Raw genomic sequence first — 23,881 nt, 5'->3', positions numbered from 1 at the left:
GATGAGTTCTGTAACCTAACCACTGAGAGACCATCTGATGAGTTCTGTAACCTAACCACTGAGAGACCATCTGATGAGTTCTGTAACCTAACCACTGAGAGACCATCTGATGGGTTCTGTAACCTAACCACTGAGAGACCATTTGATGGGTTCTGTAACCTAACCACTGAGAGACCATCTGATGAGTTCTGTAACTTAACCACTGAGAGACCATCTGATGAGTTCTGTAACCTAACCACTGAGAGACCATCTGATGGGTTCTGTAACCTAACCACTGAGAGACCATCTGATGAGTTCTGTAACCTAACCACTGAGAGACCATCTGATGAGTTCTGTAACCTAACCACTGAGAGACCATCTGATGAGTTCTGTAACCTAACCACTGAGAGACCATCTGATGAGTTCTGTAACCTAACCACTGAGAGACCATCTGAGTTCTTTAACCTAACCACTGAGAAACCAGCTGAGTTATGTAACCTAACCACTGAGAGACCATCTGAGTTCTTTAACCTAACCACTGAGAGACCATCTGAGTTCTGTAACCTAACCACTGAGAGACATTCAATTAGTCATCAATGCTGCGTCCTAATTTGAATAATGGATGATAAATGACAGACTAAATAGAATCAAATAAATCCCACCACACACACACACACACACACACACACACACACATACACACATACACATACACATCCACACACACACACACACACACACACACACACACACACACACACACACATACACAATCAAATCAATCCCCAAGGCAGAATGTTGTTTTTCCTTCTCTGGCTGGCTGGCGATCCGTCCAATAAGGCTTCTATGTATTCCATTTCCAACAGAAATTATGAAGCAACTCCTATATCAAATGAACAGTGCGGGTTAAGGATCAGAGATGACCAAAGTGATAAATGACGAAGCAACTCCTAGATCAAATGAACAGTGTGATAAGGATCAGAGATGACCAAAGTGATAAATGATGGAAGCTGTGTTATTTCTCTAAAGAAATGTGCTTTAAAGTCATTATCAAAAACAGAAGCTCACCATATTTGGCTTTTGTTCATAACATTGTCAACATATGATTGGCCAAAAAGTGTATTATGAGGTTATTGTATGGCCACACACGTCGATACAATATGTCCGTCACGTCACATACAGTGGGGAGAACAAGTATTTGATACACTGCCGATTTTGCAGGTTTTCCTACTTACAAAGCATGTAGAGGTCTGTAATTTTAATCATAGGTACACTTCAACTGTGAGAGACGGAATCTAAAACAAAAATCCAGAAAATCACATTGTATGATTTTTAAGTAATTCATTTGCATTTTATTGCATGACATAAGTATTTGATACATCAGAAAAGCATAACTTAATATTTGGTACAGAAACCTTTGTTTGCAATTACAGAGATCATAAGTTTCCTGTAGGTCTTGACCAGGTTTGCACACACTGCAGCAGGGATTTTGGCCCACTCCTCCATACAGACCTTCTCCAGATCCTTCAGGTTTCGGGGCTGTCGCTGGGCAATACGGACTTTCAGCTCCCTCCAAAGATTTTCTATTGGGTTCAGGTCTGGAGACTGGCTAGGCCACTCCAGGACCTTGAGATGCTTCTTACGGAGCCACTCCTTAGTTGCCCTGGCTGTGTGTTTCGGGTCGTTGTCATGCTGGAAGACCCAGCCACGACCCATCTTCAATGCTCTTACTGAGGGAAGGAGGTTGTTGGCCAAGATCTCGCGATACATGGCCCCATCCATCCTCCCCTCAATACGGTGCAGTCGTCCTGTCCCCTTTGCAGAAAACTATCCCCAAAGAATGATGTTTCCACCTCCATGCTTCACGGTTGGGATGGTGTTCTTGGGGATCCTTCTTCTTCCTCCAAACACGGCGAGTGGAGTTTAGACCAAAAAGCTATATTTTTGTCTCATCAGACCACATGACCTTCTCCCATTCCTCCTCTGGATCATCCAGATGGTTATTGGCAAACTTCAGACGGGCCTGGACATGCGCTGGCTTGAGCAGGGGGACCTTGCGTGCGCTGCAGGATTTTAATCCATGACGGCGTAGTGTGTTACTAATGGTTTTCTTTGAGACTGTGGTCCCAGCTCTCTTCAGGTTATTGACCAGGTCCTGCCGTGTAGTTCTGGGCTGATCCCTCACCTTCCTCATGATCATTGATGCCCCACAAGGTGAGATCTTGCATGGAGCCCCAGACAGAGGGTGATTGACCGTCATCTTGAACTTCTTCAATTTTCTAATAATTGCGCCAACAGTTGTTGCCTTCTCACCAAGCTGCTTGCCTATTGTCCTGTAGCCCATCCCAGCCTTGTGCAGGTCTACAATTTTATCCCTGATGTCCTTACACAGCTCTCTGGTCTTGGCCATTGTGGAGAGGTTGGAGTCTGTTTGATTGAGTGTGTGGACAGGTGTCTTTTATACAGGTAACGAGTTCAAACAGGTGCAGTTAATACAGGTAATGAGTGGAGAACAGGAGGGCTTCTTAAATAAAAACTAACAGGTCTGTGAGAGCCGGAATTCTTACTGGTTGGTAGGTGATCAAATACTTATGTCATGCAATAAAATGCAAATTAATTACTTAAAAATCATACAATGTGATTTTCTGGATTTGTGTTTTAGATTCTGTCTCTCACAGTTGAAGTGTACCTATGATAAAAATGACAGACCTCAACATGCTTTGTAAGTAGGAAAACCTGCAAAATCGGCAGTGTATCAAATACTTGTTCTCCCCACTGTATATGTAACTACCAGCTCTGTCAGGAGACATGGAACACACCGGGAAACAGATTTACAATATTGGAAGTGACAGAAGCTTATGAACTGTGATCCATATGAAATCTGATCCTTTTTCCATTACAGTTTTTTCCAACTGCTTACACACGTTTTCAAAACTTTTTTCAAAACTCTACACACAATTCCCAAAACTGCACACACAAAATGCAAAATGCCTCACATCTCCTTCAAAATGTAACACTGCATTCAAAATGCCATAAACCCATGTCAGAATGAAGCATTTGCATCAAATGGCAAACACTTCTTTCATAATAGTAAATTTGTGGATATACCATGTAAACACTGTTGTTCTAAATCTAAAGCTCTTTGGTCTTTCATAGGCTTATATCTACATTTCAATACAATGTTCTACAGTGAAAGTAATCTGCTGAGAGGGGTAACAAGTACACTGTAAACACCAATGCAATGTAGAAACAGAAAATATTTATTAGGCCAAACATTACTGTTGTATACAGTAGCATACAACAAAACCATAAACATATGTAAACCAAAAGTATATTCTTTAGAATACAGTAAAGAACACAATTGTGTGTGTGGGGTCCCGGGGGGGCAGTCCAGGAATTGGTAGGGGGGGGGGGGGGGGGGGGGCAGTCATCAGTGCTAAGCTACGCTTCATCTCTTCTCCGGGCTGGGTCTGGCCACAATAATTCGTCCACATCACAAGATGCGTTTTCTCTTGCCAAACATCGAGGGAAGTATCTCCTAGCATGGCGTATCCAACCTTGGACAGAGGCAACCTCTATGTCCCCACATGCGTCCTCCATTGCCTGGAGAAGCGGCATGCGGGCATAGGGTTGGCGATCATACACTTTCCAGCGCCAGGCTGAGAAGAATTCCTCTATGGGATTTAGAAAAGGTGAATATGGGGGTAGGTACAAAACTACAAATTGTGGATGGGTGGCAAACCAGTTTTGGACCAGAACAGCCCGGTGAAAACTAACATTGTCCCATATAACCACAAATCTAGCAGGCTCCTGATCTGGATCAGGGACAAGCATTGTGTAAATTGCATCCAGAAAAGTGAGCATATGGCCGGTGTTGTACGGACCCAGTGTGGCATTGTGATGGAGGACCCCATTTTGAGTGATGGCAGCACACATAGTTATATTACCCCCACGCTGTCCAGGGACATTGGTAATTGCCCTCAGTCCTATTACATTTCTTCCGCTACGCCTGGTTTTGGTGAGGTTGAAGCCAACCTCATCCACATAAATAAATTAATGGTGAATTACATGGGCATCTATCTCCAATACTCTCTGTAACAGACAAAAGGATATACAGATGAGTAAATATGGTATGTCTGAACTACTGGAAGTAGTGTTGCATTCATACCTCTACAAAGTAATGTTGCAGATTCTTGACTCTGTCAGAGTTTCTCTCAAATGGCACCTTGTAAAGTTGTTTCATCGTCACTTGGTGCCGTTGGAGGATGCGTTGTATGGTCGACAGGCTTACAGCATTGATGTTGTTAAATATGGTGTCACTATTCAAAATATGCTCTCTTATCTATCGAATCCTAATTGCATTGTTGGCCAAAACCATATTTATACTTGCAGTCTCTTGTACATCTGTAAACAAGCGTCCTCGTCCTCCATGATGTCTTTGCCTTTCAACTCTGTACAGAATTCAAACACAGTATGTGTTCAGCATAGGAACTGTAAACAATGTACAAAAAATGTAGTACAGCATGAAAACCAACCTCATTCATTCAATGCAGTGCAGTAAATGGATGGCTTAGAGTTACAAATGTTTATGCAATACTATGCAGTCATACGTATTTTACAGTACATTACTGTAATGCTAAAATAGTCATTAGATAGATGCATACCTGTTCTCATTTCTGAAGGTTCGAATTATGGACGCCACTGTAAATCGACTCAAGTTGGGCTGGACTCTCAGTCCAGCCTCTCTCATGGTCAAACCGTGGTTTTATCACATGATCAACAAGTGTTGCCCTAATCTCATCAGAGATGGCTCTCCTTCCTTCTCTTCTTTGCCCTCGTCCTCTTCCTCCTCCTCCTCCTCCTCCTACTCCTCTTCCAACTCTTCATCTTTGAATTTGTCCCTGTTGTTGTCCCCTGCCTCTCCCTCCTACTCCTCTGGCTCTCTGTCCATTGTTGGCATCCATCGTTCAAAACAGGTAATCTGACCTTTGACCTATTTATAGGCCTATACTACAGTAAAGCAGTGATTGGTTAGTGATCAGTTAAGCAATTAGTGTTTGCACATGTGAGGAGTGTGTGTGTGACCTGGTGAATAAGTGTAGCATTTTGATTGGTTGTGTTTGGAAAAGGAAAGCAAGTCACTTCCTGTTAGATTTTTGTGTTTTAGGCAGAGAATTGTGTGTAGTGTTTTGAAAAAAGTGTTTTGTGCAATTGACAACTGAGTCAAAGGCTGAGAAATAGCTTATGGTTTTGGAGATTTTGTGTGTAGTTTGGCACTTTGAGTGAGAGGTTTAAAAAATCGTGTTACATGAAAATATTTTGTGTGTAAGCAGTTGGAAAAAACTGTAATTGACGTGGCCTCACATTCTTTTTCTGTCGGTTTAGATCTCTTGCCCCTCTGCCCACACACTGTTGAAATCGTCTCTTTCACAGTATAGTACATAAAGAAACACAAAAAACTAGATATGTAGGTCAAGTTTATTTGCCTTATGTAATAACTACATTGTAAATCTCCTTAAGATTTGGAAATGTTATCCTCCTGAGACCCAGCAAAACAAAGGTTGGTTTGGTCACAAAAAAATAATGTTACAAAAAACATGTTTTATTTTTTATTGTATTTGCACTGTAGTGGCCATTAGAACTCAGTTGATTATTAAATATGAAAAATGTAACGTTACAATAAATTGGGACAGTAGGTAAAACACATCCTGATTTATTTTTAAGTTTATTAACATCCTGATGTCTACTACAGAGGACATTTATTAACATCCTGATGTTCACTACAGAGGACATTTATTAACATCCTGATGTCCACTACAGAGGACATTTATTAACATCCTGATGTTCACTACAGAGGACATTTATTAACATCCTGATGTCCACTACAGAGGACATTTATTAACATCCTGATGTCCACTACAGAGGACATTTATTAACATCCTGATGTTCACTACAGAGGACATTTATTAACATCCTGATGTCCACTACAGAGGACATTTATTAACATCCTGATGTCCACTACAGAGGACATTTATTAACAAGCTGATGTCCACTATTAACAAGCTCTTATTTAGCTCTAATTTAATGTGAACAAACTATCACACTGCTCTGAAAACTCACAAAACTATTCATGAGATATTTGCCTTTTAGAAACAATTTGAAAAACAAACTCACAAAAATTATAATTACACAAATACACACTTACCATAAAATGTGCTAATTGTGATGGTAGCCATTTTGAAGAACCTGAAATAATACATTATCAAGGTGACACCCCCACACGTGATATCATTGAAAAGTCCAGGGCCCGGTTTCCCAATAGCGATGGAACATAGGCTTACGAGTGTTTTAAAGATGCATCGTTCCTACAACGGCCGAAGATTTAATATTAGTTTCCCAAAACACCACGCAGAGGGAACGTTCGCTAAGTGCATTGTTGAGGCATGTGTCGATACTGATAGGATCAAAAGAAGAAAAAAACACTGGTCTCGGATCAGCTTTCTCCATTCAAATCATACCTTAACATTAGAATTATTCCACAATACTGACAATGGATCAGCTCCTAGAAAGATATTATCACCTATGGCTGCAAATATTCAGGCAGCTTTGAATATTATTTAAATAAGCCTATTCATGGGTTGCATGTTTCGTCACAATGTTGTTTTGAACGTTCGTTTTTGGACTGATGCCCGACTGAGCATTATAGTCAATGCATCGTCAATGAGTGCTGATAAAGATTTCATAAAAAGTGCATTACAGTGGCTTGGAAATACAATGACATTCAAAAGGAGACAAATAATTAGTAGGAAAACCTTTTGTCATTTTTTTGATGTCACCAGATTGACTTTAGATGCAGTATAACGCTAGCTAGCTAGCTAAGATTGAGAAGAGGCCAACAGATTTTAGCTAGCTAACGCTAGCATTGCTAGCTATTTTTGACGAACTTAACTAGTTAATGACAACATTGCCATCTGTCTAAAGTAAATTTGACGACATGATAATGCTGGCAAAGTTGTTTGACTACTTTAACAATGTCGTCATATTTCCAGGCACTATAGTGTAATTTAGATTAAACATTCGTTAGCCTCCATTCAGAATGGCTGGGTTCATCACCACCTTAAGGCACCACTATGGCGCCGCCAATAGAGGACGGCTTGAGAACGTTCATAACAATGGCATGACGCGACCGAGTGACGGAGGTGCAACGTATGAATAGCCTACTGTATTTATATTTTAATGCAGTCATCTCCGTTTGAATACGTCGCTTGTTTGTTTTATACGTCGCTTGTTTGTATTAAGTGCAAAGACATTGGCAATGATATTTTGAAGGAAGAATGATATTTTGAAGGAAGAAACAAAGTACTTTAAGCATATGTTTTCTTTTCAGTCGCCTCCATCTCCTCTAACTGAAGCTAATTGTAGAGATTTTTTTTCTATTGATAATGTCAAATTAACAGCCACACAGAAAGACTCATGTGAAGGTGAAATTACAGAGGAGGAACTTCTGGATGCAATTAAATACTTTAAGTCCGGGAAAACTCCAGGGTTGGATGGCATACCAATCGAGGTATACCAAACCTTTTTTGATATACTAAGAGGACCGTTATTAGCATGTTTTAACCACTCCTATGTAAATGGTAGATTATCTGACACTCAAGAAGAAGGTCTGATCTCATTATTACTGAAACAGGATACAAGTGGAAAATATAAAGATCCAGTCCATTTACAAAATTGGAGGCCCCTTACACTTCAGTGTTGTGATGCAAAAATCCTAGCAAAATGTATAGCGCATAGAATTAAAAAGGTATTGTCGGATATTATTCATTCTAATCAGACAGGTTTTTTACATGGAAGATACATTGGAGATAATATAAGGCAAGTATTGGAAACAATAGAACACTATGGAAAATATGGGAAACCAGGCCTGCTATTCATAGCAGACTTCGAAAAGGCATTTGATAAAGTTCGACTGGGGTTTATATATAAATGCCTGGAGCATTTCAATTTGGGAGAATCTCTTATAAAATGGGTCAAAATCATGTATAGTAACCCTAGGTGTAAAATAGTAAATAATGGCTATTTCTCAGAAAGTTTTAAACTGTCAAGAGGAGTGAAACAAGGTTGTCCACTATCGGCATATCTATTTATTGTGGCCATCGAGATGTTAGCTATTAAAATCAGATCCAATAATAATATCAGAGGATTAGAAATACAGGGCTTAAAAACAAAGGTGTCATTGTACGCAGATGATTCATGTTTTCTTTTAGATCCACAACTAGAATCCCTCCACAGCCTCATAGAGGATCTAGATACATTTTCTAACCTCTCTGGATTAAAACCAAATGATGACAAATGTACTATATTACGTATTGGATCACTAAAAAATACAATTTTTACATTACCATGTAGTTTACCAATAAAATGGTCTGATGGTGATGTGGATATACTCGGAATACATATCCCAAAGGAAATAAATGATCTCACTTCAATAAATTTTAATAGAAAGTTAGCAAAAATAGATAAGATCTTACTACCATGGAAAGGAAAATACCTGTCAATTTGTGGAAAAATCACCCTGATTAACTCTTTAGTATTATCCCAGTTTACCTATTTGCTTATGGTCTTGCCTACGCCTAGCAAACAGTTTTTTAAATTATATGAGAAAAAAATATTCAATTTTATTTGGAACGGCAAGCCAGACAAAATTAAAAGAGCATATTTATATAATGAATATGAATTCGGAGGACAGAAATGATTAAATATTAAAGCATTAGACCTATCACTAAAATCTTCAGTCATCCAAAAGTTATACTTAAATCCGAACTGGTTCTCAAGCAAATTAGTAAGATTGTCTCACCCACTGTTCAAGAAAGGCCTTTTTCCCTTTATTCAGATTACAACCTCTCACTTTCAGTTATTTGAAAAGGAAATAATCTCCCAAATGTCACTATTTCTAAAACAAGCCATAGAAAGTTGGTTGCAATTTCAATTTAATCCTCCAGAAACGACAGAACAAATAATGCAACAAATATTGTGGTTAAATTCAAATATACTAATTGACAAAAAACCTTTATTTTTTGACAGAATGTTTAAAAAAGGTATAATCTTCGTAAATGATATCATCGGTAGGACTGGTGGAGTTATGTCGCACATGCAGCTAACAAAAACATATGGAAATGTCTGCTCTACCCAAAATTACAACCAAATAATTGCAGCCTTACCGCAAAAGTGGAAGAGGAAAGTTGAAGGGGGAGAAAGTAAGGAACTTGTCTGTCGGCCTTGCATTAAAGAACATAATTGGTTAAGGAAAACTGTGATAAATAAAAAAGTATATCAGTTTCACTTAAGGACCAAAGGATTGACAGCCGTCCCATATAGATTGCAAAATAGTTGGGAAGAGATCTTTGACGTACCGATCCCATGGCATAGTGTTTATGAACTGACACGCAAAACGACACCGGATTCAAAAATTAGAATCTTTCAATTTAAATTATTATATAAAATTCTTGCTACCAATAGAATGTTATTTATATGGGGGATACAATCTTCCCAGCTCTGCAGATTTAGCTGTGAAGAGACAGAATCATTAGATCATTTGTTTTGGTTCTGTCCATTTGTAGCTTGTTTTTGGACACAGGTCCAGGAATGGCTAAAGGATTGCAATATTTACCTGGAACTAACCTTGCAGATAGCATTACTGGGTGATCTGAAAAGTCATAGTCAATCAATCAATAATATAATAATACTTTTAGCAAAAATGTTTATTTTTAATTCACAATCTGTAGAAGCAATGAGAATAGAAAGGTTCAGAACTTTTGTAAAACATCACAGTACGGTTGAAATATATATGGCAAATAGAAATCCTATATGGATGGTGTTAAGAGATAGATGGGAGTTATTGAATAGAGTTGAAGGATGGGACTAATAACAAATAACAACAAATAATAACAAAGATAGCTAATAATGTAAGCATACTGTGTCCATGATAAGTATATAGGTTGTATGTTGGGAGCTTTTGGGAAAGAGCACAGTTAGAAAGATATGGCATTTAGAAGCAAACCGGATGGACATCATGAAAATGATCGGAGAGGTTGAGAGTAGAAGAAGTTCAGGAGCAAAAAAATTAAATAAAAATAAATAAATAAAAAATATGTATATATATATATATATATATATATATATATATATATATATATATATATATATATATATATATATATATAATTATTGTAAAATTAACTCTGTCCATAAGGTGTAGATAGTAAGTATAGACCGGAAGTAGAGGCCTGGGCATTGTTGTTCACTAATTTACTCCAAGTAGGGAAAGGATGGTGGGGTTGAAAAGTAATAAAGGGGAATATATACAGTGGGGAAAAAAAGTATTTAGTCAGCCACCAATTGTGCAAGTTCTCCCACTTAAAAAGATGAGAGAGGCCTGTAATTCTCATCATAGGTACACGTCAACTATGACAGACAAAATGAGAAAAAAAAATCCAGGAAATCACATTGTAGGATTTTTTATGAATTTATTTGCAAATTATGGTGGAAAATAAGTATTTGGTCAATAACAAAAGTTTCTCAATACTTTGTTATATACCCTTTGTTGGCAATGGCACAGGTCAAACTTTTTCTGTAAGTCTTCACAAGGTTTTCACACACTGTTGCTGGTATTTTGGCCCATTCCTCCATGCAGATCTCCTCTAGAGCAGTGATGTTTTGGGGCTGTCGCTGGGCAACACAGACTTTCAACTCCCTCCAAAGATTTTCTATGGTGTTGAGATCTGGAGACTGGCTAGGCCACTCCAGGACCTTGAAATGCTTCTTACGAAGCCACTCCTTTGTTGCCCCGGTGGTGTGTTTGGGATCATTGTCATGCTAAAAGACCCAGCCACGTTTCATCTTCAATGCCCTTGCTGATGGAAGGAGGTTTTCACTCAAAATCTCACGATACATGGCCCCATTCATTCTTTCCTTTACACGGATCAGTCGTCCTGGTCCCTTTGCAGAAAAACAGCCCCAAAGCATGATGTTTCCACCCCCATGCTTCACAGTAGGTATGGTGTTCTTTGGATGCAACTCAGCATTCTTTGTCCTCCAAACACGACGAGTTGAGTTTTTACCAAAAAGTTATATTTTGGTTTCATCTGACCATATGACATTCTCCCAATCCTCTTCTGGATCATCCAAATGCACTCTAGCAATCTTCAGACGGGCCTGGACATGTACTGGCTTAAGCAGGGGGACACGTCCTCACTGCAGGATTTGAGTCCCTGGCGGCGTAGTGTGTTACTGATGGTAGGCTTTGTTACTTTGGTCCCAGCTCTCTGCAGGTCATTCACTAGGTCCCCCCGTGTGGTTCTGGGATTTTTGCTCACCGTTCTTGTGATCATTTTGACCCCACGGGGTGAGATCTTGCGTGGAGCCCCAGATCGAGGGAGATTATCAGTGGTCTTGTATGTCTTCCATTTCCTAATAATTGCTCCCACAGTTGATTTCTTCAAACCAAGCTGCTTACCAATTGCAGATTCAGTCTTCCCAGCCTGGTGCAGGTCTACTATTTTGTTTCTGGTGTCCTTTGACAGCTCTTTGGTCTTGGCCATAGTGGAGTTTGGAGTGTGACTGTTTGAGGTTGTGGACAGGTGTCTTTTATACTGATAACAAGTTCAAACAGGTGCCATTAATACAGGTAACGAGTGGAGGACAGAGGAGCCTCTTAAAGAAGAAGTTACAGGTCTGTGAGAGCCAGAAATCTTGCTTGTTTGTAGGTGACCAAATACTTATTTTCCACCATAATTTGCAAATAAATTCATTACAAATCCTACAATGTGATTTTCTGGATTTTTTTTCTCAATTTGTCTGTCATAGTTGACGTGTACCTATGATGAAAATTACAGGCCTCTCTCATCTTTTTAAGTGGGAGAACTTGCACAATTGGTGGCTGACTAAATACTTTTTTCCCCCACTGTATATAAAAATATAAAAAATATAAAAAACATGGGGGATTGGAAGTGATGCAGACAATTACATTGATAGAAGATACAATCTATCTGCAATATTAAGCTGATCCATTCCCCCCAGAAAAAATAAATAAAAATAGATTAAAAAAAAGACATTGGCAACTCTATATTTGTAGTCAACTTTGTTATGAAGTTATCGGCGGTCACAGAGAGGTAGATAAACCATGTGATTCTATGTTTAGCTGAGATCTTCAGTGTATAAAGTGACACAGGAGGGCAAAAAAACATCTCAGCTGTTCTACAAGTGGTCTGAGGCAGATGTTAGAAGTGTTTTCAAGTGCAACGTTACGAAGGTTCTGACGATAAACTTAGCCTTACTTTTGGGAAACCGAGCCCAGAATATTCTCTTCAACGTACAATAGGACCTTACACGGTGGCATGTATGGCCTTAGCGATACGGACCAAATACGAATGAATTGCTGGGTCTCAGGAGGATATTATAGCATTAAAAACAGTATTAAAAAGTTCAGTAAGAAAGTTCAGGACAATTAGTACAAATATACACAGTGGCGGCTCCTGAAAAAATTCTCAGGGGGGGCAATTTTTCTGATGATTTAGGTGACCTACACACATTTTAAAAAAGATATGTCCAGCAACAACATGAAGACAGGGGCAGCATATAAGTCAATACTGATATACACATTACTTGCTTCAAAAAGGCCTCATGGTTGAATTGGAAATATGTGCACCTGAGCATAATTCACAACAAGCAAGCAGGAGCTTTTGATAGAGGCTACTGAAAACATTGATGCAAGTTATTGGTAATAGGAAATGTTTATACACTTCCATATTCTGCCCTCTTGTATAGATTTGTGAAAATGAACAGTGATAGACATTTTGCCTGAAAACAGAATTTGAAAATAATTTCTAGAAAAGGTAAACACAGCTATCTGTATGGCTTTGTAAAAATGAACAACCATATTCTGGCCAATTGTATAGATTTGTAAATATGAACAACCATATTCTGGCCAATTGTATAGATTTGTAAAAAAAAAAAGTTTTACTTTTTTTTAATGAAAAATAACTATTTTAAACAACATCAACTGTGAACTGATTTGGGCGTGTGTGTGTTAAAGAGACAGACAGGGAGGGACAAAGAGAGAGAGAGGCTACATTACTTGTACTGAAACTGTTCTCTTCTCTCTTTCAATGCAGCAAAGCGGTCAATGACTTTCTCATTGAAATCAGGCATAAAATTCAGCTGATGCACATAGCAATGCACGTAATGGGCATTCTTGAAATGCTCACGTACCTTTTGCTGCACACCAGCCTTCTCTCCCCTCATCACACTGGCTCCATCGTAAGCTTGCGCAATGAGTTTGACTCTCAGTTTCAGTCTCTCCAAAAGCACACTGGCGATTGAGACTGAGGTTGATTCCGAGATGGGAAGGAACTCAAAAAAGCGCTCCTGCACTCTGTGGTTGCTATCTATGTACCTCAGCACCAGCTGTGTATGTGTAGAAACGTCCGTGGTCTCGTCAGCTTGGATAGCTACGAAGTTCGCCGACTTCACCTCCTCCACAATATGTTCCCTCATGACCGCTAGCATACACTCCAGTAGCTCGTTTTGAATGGTCTTTGATGTGAACTTCTTTCAAAGAGACAATCGAGTTGCACTGAACGCTATAGCCATCTTGATAGTAGTACGTGAATTGATTGACGCTGCTACCCGCTCTTTTCTTAGTTACGTTCATGGTTATGTTACGTATGACGAAAGCGCGTAAGTGCAAGCCCTCAGAAACCCATAGAGATTGTATTGAAAGCTCTGATATTTGAAAAAAAAAGATTTTACATGAGAGGCTATGAGAGACTTCTGGGCGATTTTCAACCTGACTGAAATCGCCCCAAAACGGGCGGGGCCATTTGAAGCACGACTTTAGCCTGATTGTACATTTAGTGGCAGATCAGACGTCTAGATTAGAACACTGATAACTACTGTTGCCGTGATATAATTGATTAGAAAAAAAATCCCTTGCTTTTCCCGTTTGGCAGTGCGTCGCCCATATCGCCCTAATGAACACACCGCCCCTGAATATACATAGTATATAATAATATTGTAATATATACATGACAGCAAGACTGTCAGAAGTTGCACGTCCCAAATGACACCCTATTCCCTATATAATGCACATATTTGACTAGAGCCCTGTATGCCATGTCAAAAGTAGTGCACTAAATAGGGAATAGGGTGCGATTTGGGACACACCCAGGGTTTTCTCCTGGGTACTTAATGTAAACAACAGGGTTTTCTCCTGGGTACTTAATGGAAACAACAGGGTTTTCTCCTGGGTACTTAACTCTTCCGAGTCGGCGAACGCTTCGGCGCGTTCAAATCGCGGGCCGGCTTTAGGACCGCGCAGCATCCAAACCAAGTGACGCAGAGGGCTGCCGTCGATTTCATGCAGAAATGGAGACCCGAAGCTACGTTTTGAGTGTTTGTTTCATGTAAATACACCAACTAAAACCAAAGTTATGATAATTTCAATTCCATGAAAAAAGTGCGTCAAAATATGCGCTCTTTTATGAGCGCTTTGCATTTATTATAATAACTTTGTCGTCTTTTGTGATAAAAAGGAACGGAAAAAAACGTGTGCTTGTGCTAACCCGGTTCTTCAGGATGCACACAAGTATATAAACATTCATTCCCATGACAACTAGCCATTGCGAAAGAACGAACGAGAGGAATTAGTTCAGTTCATGAGTAGTTTTGGAGAGTTTTTCACGAGTTAGTAGCACCAGCCATGTTCCTGTGGCCATTGCCAATGTTGCAGAGGCCAAAGACAAAGCCACAGCAGGCCGCAGGGTTTGTCAACGCTGTAAACAAGTTGACAAGAAGAGGTTTGTCACACCATGGAAGTGCAAGGCCTGTGATGTGGCTCTCTGTGTCATTGTGGACAGGAACTGTTTTGAAGAGTGGCACAAATAGGGTAAAGGCCAGTGGCTATACCTACTTTTTTTGTAAATAGTTGTGTATTGCTTGTATATATCTCAAGAATACTTTTATATGTTCATATTTGCACTTTGTGGTTCAATTTGAAGCTTTTTTTTTCATTTTGGACAGAAACTGTTTTGAGGAGTGGCACAAAAAGGTTTAGGGTTAGAATAGAAGAAAAACGCCAGTGGTTATACCTACTTTTTATTGTAAATAGTTATTTATTGCTTGTATATATCACCAAAATACTTTTATATGTTCATATTTGCACCTTGTGGTTCAATTTGAAGCTTTTTAAATGCTTGGTTCACCATGTTTGAGGGTTTTACAATAAAAAAACCATCTTTTTTCTAAACGGACTTTGTGTTTTCTGTGTGTGTTTGGGTCCAGTGTGTTGAAATAGTATGTCAAAGTGAAAAACTTACTAACAGATCATATAGGTGAGGTTGTGCTGAAAAAAAAGATACCCAACATTGGTCTGGTAAACATTTCTTTATGTAGTATATCAGGGCAAAATTGAAGGTACCCAAAAACGGCCAAAAAAGCTCCAGACTCCGAAGAGTTAATGGAAACAACAGGGTTTTCTCCTGGGTACTTAATGGAAACAACAGGGTTTTCTCCTGGGTACTTAATGGAAACAACAGGGTTTTCTCCTGGGTACTTAATGGAAACAACAGTAAGCCCCACTGGAGTCCGTAAGGCGTCAGCATGCTTCAGTTTGGCCCAATTCAGTTAGACAAACCAAATGAGTGTGCTCGCATACAGTGGGATTTTTGCCCATTCTTCAAGGCAAAACTGCTCCAGCTCCTTCAAGTTGGATGGGTTCCGCTGGTGTACAGCAATCTTTAAGTCATACCACAGATTCTCAATTGGATTGAGGTCTGGGCTTTGACTAAGCCATTCCAAGACATTTAAATGTTTCCCCTTAAACCACTCGAGTGTTGCTTTAGCAGTATGCTTAGGGTCATTGTCCTGCTGGAAGGTGAACCTCCGTCCCAGTCTCAAATCTCTGGAAGAGTGAAACAGGTTTCCCTCAAGAATTTACCTGTATTTAACGCCATCCATCATTCCTTCAATTCTGACCATGCCGATGAAAAACATCCCCACAGCATGATGCTGCCACCACCATGCTTCACTGTGGGGATGGTGTTCTCGGGGTGATGAGAGGTGTTGGGTTTGCGCCAGACATAGCGTTTTTCTTGATGGCCAAAAAGCTCAATTTTAGTCTCATCTGACCTGAGTACCTTCTTCCATATGTTTGGGGGAGTCTCCCACATACCTTTTGGCGAACACCAAACGTGTTTGCTTATTTTTTTCTTTAAGCAATGGCTTTTTTTCTGGCCACTCTTCTGTAAAGGCCAGCTCTGTGGCATGTACGGCTTAAAGTGGTCCTATGGACAGATACTCCAATCTCTGCTGTGGAGCTTTGCAGCTCCTTCAGGGTTATCTTTGGTCTCTTTGTTGCCTCTCTGATTAATGCCCTCCTTGCCTGGTCCGTGAGTTTTGGTGGGCGGCCCTCTCTTGGCAGGTTTGTTGTGGTGCCATATTCTTTCCATTTTTTTATAATGGATTTAATGGTGCTCCGTGGGATGTTCAAAGTTTCTGATGTTTTTTTATAACCCAACCCTGATCTGTACTTCTCCACAACTAGCCCCATCTACCTAGCCCCAGCAACCTAGCCACATCTACCTAGCCCCAACCACCCAGCCCCATCTACCTAGCCCCATCTACCTAGCCCCAGCCACCCAGCCGCATCTACCTAGCCCCATCTACCTAGCCCCAGCCCCAACCACCTAGCCCCAACCACCCAGCCCCATCTACCTAGCGCCATCTACCTAGCCCCAGCCACCCAGCCCCAACCACCTAGCCCCAACCACCCAGCCCCATCTACCTAGCACTATCTACCTAGCCCCAGCCACCCAGCCCCATCTACCTAGCCCCAACCACCCAGCCACCTAGCCCCAGCAGCTGGGATGAGTAATGCCACTGCCACCCATGACCTAAAGCATTTAATGAGAGTAATAGCAGCTACACGCACCAGGACAGAGTGACAGCATAGATTACATGGTAAATCTTTGGGATAATGAAGGACCCATGGCTACTGGTTGTAATAAATTCACTCCCCTGGAAGAACCGTCACAATTACCTATGTCACTGCCACTGACTGTGTACTACTGTTGTGGTGGTCTTCGTCCCAAATGGCATTCTGTTCTCTACATAGTGCACTATTTTTGACCACAGCCCTATGGGTGCCAATTGGGTGCCATTTGGGAGGCACCCTTGGTGAGAAAAGGAGATGGTGATGAATCTCTCTTTAACATCATCAATGATTAATAAATAGGAACTGGATTATTAGCCCTGGGAGATTCTCATTTCTGACCTGGTGCCCAGAAATCACCACATTTGTAACAGTTCTTTCTCTCACACTTCCCTTTTCTGTCGGTTTACTATGTTGGCTTCACTAGATCACTAGAGAGAGAAAACAAATGACCATGCTTTCATTGAGAAAGAGAGGGTGAATAGGTAGAGATGTAGAGAAAGAGATGGTGAATAGGTAGAGAGATGTAGAGAAAGAGAGGGTGAATAGGTAGAGAGGTGTAGAGAAAGAGAGGGTGAATAGGTAGAGAAAGAGATGGTGAATAGGTAGAGATGTAGAGAAAGAGATGGCGAATAGGTAGAGAGATGTAGAGAACGAGAGGGTGAATAGGTAGAGAGAGGTAGAGAAAGAGATGGTGAATAGGTAGAGAGATGTAGAGAAAGAGAGGGTGAATAGGTAGAGAGATGTAGAGAAAGAGAGGGTGAATAGGTAGAGAGATGTAGAGAAAGAGATGGTGAACAGGTAGAGATGTAGAGAAAGAGATGGTGAATAGGTAGAGAGATGTAGAGAAAGAGATGGTGAATAGGTAGAGAGGTGTAGAGAAAGAGAGGGTGAATAGGTAGAGAGATGTAGAGAAAGAGATGGTGAATAGGTAGAGAGAGGTAGAGAAAGAGAGGGTGAATAGGTAGAGAGATGTAGAGAAAGAGAGGGTGAATAGGTAGAGAAAGAGATGGTGAATAGGTAGAGAGATGTAGAGAAAGAGAGGGTGAATAGGTAGAGAGATGTAGAGAAAGAGAGGGTGAATAGGTAGAGAGATGTAGAGAAAGAGAGGGTGAATAGGTAGAGAGATGTAGAGAAAGAGAGGGTGAATAGGTAGAGAGGTGTAGAGAAAGAGATGGTGAATAGGTAGAGAGATGTAGAGAAAGAGAGGGTGAATAGGTAGAGAGATGTAGAGAAAGAGATGGTGAATAGGTAGAGAGGTGTAGAGAAAGAGATGGTGAATAGGTAGAGAGATGTAGAGAAAGAGAGGGTGAATAGGTAGAGAGATGTAGAGAAAGAGATGGTGAATAGGTAGAGATGTAGAGAAAGAGAGGGTGAATAGGTAGAGAGGTAGAAAAATAGATGGTGAATAGGTAGAGAGATGTAGAGAAAGAGAGGGTGAATAGGTAGAGAAAGAGATGGTGAATAGGTAGAGAGATGTAGAGAAAGAGAGGGTGAATAGGTAGAGAGGTGTAGAGAAAGAGAGGGTGAATAGGTAGAGATGTAGAGAAAGAGATGGTGAATAGGTAGAGAGATGTAGAGAAAGAGAGGGTGAATAGGTAGAGAGATGTAGAGAAAGAGATGGTGAATAGGTAGAGAGAGGTAGAGAAAGAGAGGGTGAATAGGTAGAGAGATGTAGAGAAAGAGAGGGTGAATAGGTAGAGAAAGAGATGGTGAATAGGTAGAGAGATGTAGAGAAAGAGAGGTGTAGAGAAAGAGAGGGTGAATAGGTAGAGAGATGTAGAGAAAGAGATGGTGAATAGGTAGAGATGTAGAGAAAGAGAGGGTGAATAGGTAGAGAGATGTAGAGAAAGAGATGGTGAATAGGTAGAGAGAGGTAGAGAAAGAGAGGGTGAATAGGTAGAGAGATGTAGAGAAAGAGGGGGTGAATAGGTAGAGAAAGAGATGGTGAATAGGTAGAGAGATGTAGAGAAAGAGAGGGTGAATAGGTAGAGAGGTGTAGAGAAAGAGAGGGTGAATAGGTAGAGAAAGAGATGGTGAATAGGTAGAGAGGTGTAGAGAAAGAGAGGGTGAATAGGTAGAGAGGTGTAGAGAAAGAGAGGGTGAATAGGTAGAGAGGTGTAGAGAAAGAGAGGGTGAATAGGTAGAGAGAGGTAGATAAAGAGAGGGTGAATAGGTAGAGAGGTGTAGAGAAAGAGAGGGTGAATAGGTAGAGAGGTGTAGAGAAAGAGAGGGTGAATAGGTAGAGAGGTGTAGAGAAAGAGAGGGTGAATAGGTAGAGAGGTGTAGAGAAAGAGAGGGTGAATAGGTAGAGAGATGTAGAGAAAGAGAGGGTGAATAGGTAGAGAGATGTAGAGAAAGAGAGGGTGAATAGGTAGAGAGATGTAGAGAAAGAGAGGGTGAATAGGTAGAGAGATGTAGAGAAAGAGAGGGTGAATAGGTAGAGATGTAGAGAAAGAGAGGGTGAATAGGTAGAGAGATGTAGAGAAAGAGAGGGTGAATAGGTAGAGATGTAGAGAAAGAGATGGTGAATAGGTAGAGAGATGTAGAGAAAGAGAGGGTGAATAGGTAGAGATGTAGAGAAAGAGATGGTGAATAGGTAGAGAGATGTAGAGAAAGAGATGGTGAATAGGTAGAGATGTAGAGAAAGAGATGGTGAATAGGTAAAGAGATGTAGAGAAAGAGAGGGTGAATAGGTAGAGAGGTGTAGAGAAAGAGATGGTGAATAGGTAGAGAGATGTAGAGAAAGAGATGGTGAATAGGTAGAGATGTAGAGAAAGAGAGGGTGAATAGGTAGAGAGATGTAGAGAAAGAGAGGGTGAATAGGTAGAGATGTAGAGAAAGAGATGGTGAATAGGTAGAGAGATGTAGAGAAAGAGATGGTGAATAGGTAGAGATGTAGAGAAAGAGAGGGTGAATAGGTAGAGAGATGTAGAGAAAAGTTATATCAAATCCATCCATAGTACATTGTAAGTTTATACTTAATTGACATATTTCTCTCCCTTTTTAGTGGTAGATGGGTTCTACTGCCTGTGCAACCCTGGCTATGCTGGTGTGACGTGTGAGCAAGACATTGACGACTGTGCCAGCAACATCTGCAGCAACAACTCAACCTGCAGAGACCTCCACTTGGTGAGTTGATTTTATTTTGGGTAAAAGGCGAGCAAAAGGCTAGGAAGGATAAAACAATATCACGATATGCCTCGTTCATATCGATATCAAACAATATCACGATATGCCTCGTTCATATCGATATCAAACAATATCACGATATGCCTCGTTCATATCGATATCAAACAATATCAATATGGTATTGTATTATCAATATTGTTGCCCACCACTAATAGAAATCTAAAATCCCAGAGGGTGACACATTAAAGCATGAAACAACACTTATATCCAATGTGGTTGTTGAAATGGATTAAGTCATATATTACATGCTTAGGCAGATATGAGGTGACAAAGCAGATTTGTTCTAATAAGTGGGAGGAGGGTAGATAGTGGAGAGTAGGGGGTCCAGCACAGAGCCCTGGGGAACACCCTGTATAACTGGAATGGAGTCTTAGGTGTGGCCAGTGAGGGAGTTTTCGGGTTTGTATGTTATGGTATGTCTTTGGTTTTATAACACTTGGGAACAATCAACATCTATTACTGTGTGTGTCTGCCATCACATCAACATTTACATAGTCTAACATTATGCTACATCCACATGTTTCTGTTTCTCTTTTCTCTTCTCCATCTCTCTCTACTGTACGCTCTGTCGTTTGCCCTTTCCCTCCATTGTTCATTTATCTTCACACACTTTCTTTTCACTTTGTATTCTCTCTCTCTCTCTCTCTCTCTCTCTCTCTCTCTCTCTCTCTCTCTGTCTCTGTCTCTGTCTCTGTCTCTGTCTCTGTCTCTGTCTGTCTCTCTCTCTCTCTCTCTCTCTCTCTCTCTCTCTCTCTCTCTCTCTCTCTCTCTGTCTCTGTCTCTGTCTCTGTCTCTGTCTCTGTCTCTGTCTCTGTCTCTCTCTCTCTCTCTCTCTCTCTCTCTCTCTCTCTCTCTCTCTCTCTCTCTGTCTCTGTCTCTGTCTCTCTCTCTGTCTCTCTCTCTCTCTCTCTCTCTCTCTCTCTCTCCTCTAGCCTTTCTCCTCCGGTTTGATCTCCTGTCTCTCTGTTCTCTCTCTCTCCTGGCTCCCCTCCTCATTCGCTCCCCTCTTTCTTTTCTCCCATCTTCCTTCTCTGCCCTCATGCTTCTTCAGCTACATGCAGGACAACCCTCACCTACACACCCTCACACACACATGCACACATACATGCATGCATGTACACACACACACTTACAACCCTGCCTCCTCTCTCTAAATGAATAAACAAGGTGTTAGGATTCATACACTCCAGACTCCAGACTCAGAACTATAGGGTAGAAAATAGGATATCATTTATTTCTGTTGAATAATGCAAAACTCTGTTCTAGCTGGTTAAAATGGAGACAGGGCCAGGGAGGAATCAATTTATTTCACTAGTAGTGGAGCAGAACGGCTTTAAATGAAAGATTTCCACTTAGTAGTGGTGTTTGCGAACATTTAATAAATCCTCTCATAAGAATGTGAAGTATTTATGGTTAGTGTAATCACTATGGTCTATGTGCAGAGTGAGATGATTTGTCTGATGTGCTAAGCATTTCAATTTCTACTGCCAAGGATTTCTGCCATTTGTACTCTACTGTTATCCCTGTAGCATGTATCTCTTTGAATCCCATTGTTAATTATTGGAATGCATCCATTACAAGTGGATATGTCCCATACAACAAATACTCCATGTGCCTAGCTTCTATGAGAATATTTAGAGACATCAAGTACTTTTGATTAGATGTCAAAAGTAAGTCATCAAAGATGCATGAACTGTGCAAGCATATGGTTCACAGCAGCATGTTTAACAACACTCCATGATGATCAAACAATAGACCAGGGACTTGACTGTTTAACAACACTCCATGATGATCAAACAGTAGACCAGGGACTTGACTGTTTAACAACACTCCATGATGATCAAACAGTAGACCAGGGACTTGACTGTTTAACAACACTCCATGATGATCAAACAGTAGACCAGGGACTTGACTGATTAACAACACTCCATGATGATCAAACAGTAGACCAGGGACTTGACTGTTTAACAACACTCCATGATGATCAAACAGTAGACCAGGGACTTGACTGTTTAACAACACTCCATGATGATCAAACAATAGACCAGGGACTTGACTGTTTAACAACACTCCATGATGATCAAACAGTAGACCAGGGACTTGACTGTTTAACAACACTCCATGATGATCAAACAATAGACCAGGCACTTGACTGTTTAACAACACTCCGTGATGATCAAACAGTAGACATGGGACTTGACTGTTTAACAACAGTCAATGATGATCAAACAGTAGACCAGGCACTTGACTGTTTAACAACACTCCATGATGATCAAACAGTAGACCAGGGACTTGACTGTTTAACAACACTCCATGATGATCAAACAGTAGACCAGGGACTTGACTGTTTAACAACACTCCATGATGATCAAACAGTAGACCAGGGACTTGACTGTTTAACAACAGTCAATGATGATCAAACAGTAGACCAGGCACTTGACTGTTTAACAACACTCCATGATGATCAAACAGTAGACCAGGGACTTGACTGTTTAACAACACTCCATGATGATCAAACAGTAGACCAGGGACTTGACTGTTTAACAACACTCCATGATGATCAAACAGTAGACCAGGGACTTGACTGTTTAACAACACTCCATGATGATCAAACAATAGACCAGGCACTTGACTGTTTAACAACACTCCATGATGATCAAACAGTAGACATGGGACTTGACTGTTTAACAACAGTCAATGATGATCAAACAGTAGACCAGGGACTTGACTGTTTAACAACACTCCATGATGATCAAACAGTAGACCAGGCACTTGACTGTTTAACAACACTCCATGATGATCAAACAGTAGACCAGGGACTTGACTGTTTAACAACACTCCATGATGATCAAACAGTAGACCAGGGACTTGACTGTTTAACAACACTCCATGATGATCAAACAATAGACCAGGGACTTGACTGTTTAACAACACTCCATGATGATCAAACAGTAGACCAGGGACTTGACTGTTTAACAACACTCCATGAAGATCAAACAGTAGACCAGGGACTTGACTGTTTAACAACACTCCATGATGATCAAACAATAGACCAGGCACTTGACTGTTTAACAACACTCCATGATGATCAAACAATAGACCAGGGACTTGACTGTTTAACAACACTCCATGATGATCAAACAGTAGACCAGGGACTTGACTGTTTAACAACAGTCAATGATGATCAAACAGTAGACCAGGCACTTGACTGTTTAACAACACTCCATGATGATCAAACAGTAGACCAGGGACTTGACTGTTTAACAACACTCCATGATGATCAAACAGTAGACCAGGGACTTGACTGTTTAACAACACTCCATGATGATCAAACAGTAGACCAGGGACTTGACTGCATAGCTGAAGAGGTTATTGACATCCTGTATGAATAGGATTCCTGACTGATTAAGTGTACGTTCCAAATGACACCATTGTCCCTATATAGTGTACTACTTTGACCAGGGCCAATAGGGCACCTTATTCCCTATGTAGTGCCCTATGGGTCCTGGTCAAAAGCTGTAAGTCGCTCTGGATAAGAGTGTCTGCTAAATGACTAAAATGTCAAATGTAAATGTAAATTTGGGAAGCAACCACTGTGTTAGTTAATACCTGTTTGATCTGATGCAAATCATATTTTTCTGTTTTGTCACTGTGTTGGCGTTTATGGAAATGAACATTAATGATACACCTGTGGATGAAGCAGCGAGGCCCCCATGAGGTCCG

At 40.5% G+C, this 23,881-nt stretch overlaps 1 protein-coding gene across 1 annotated transcript in view; it reads left to right on the top strand.

Moving 5' to 3' along the window:
• The window catches only part of LOC311118650 (uncharacterized protein), a gene marked incomplete at both ends in the record, with an annotated part of 194,103 nt that overhangs the window by 128,414 nt on the left and 41,808 nt on the right, over positions 1-23,881 (top strand). The window contains one exon of the mRNA XM_084157660.1: positions 19,977-20,098. Coding sequence (XP_084013786.1) covers positions 19,977-20,098 — 122 coding nt within the window. The remainder of the gene's footprint in view (positions 1-19,976; positions 20,099-23,881) is intronic.

Source organism: Coregonus lavaretus, assembly GCF_964263955.1.
Source record: "Coregonus lavaretus genome assembly, chromosome: 1".
Classification (NCBI taxonomy): Eukaryota; Metazoa; Chordata; class Actinopteri; order Salmoniformes; family Salmonidae; genus Coregonus; species Coregonus lavaretus.
Note: the sequence above shows the minus strand (reverse complement) of the source record. Positions and strands in the feature narration are given on the sequence as shown.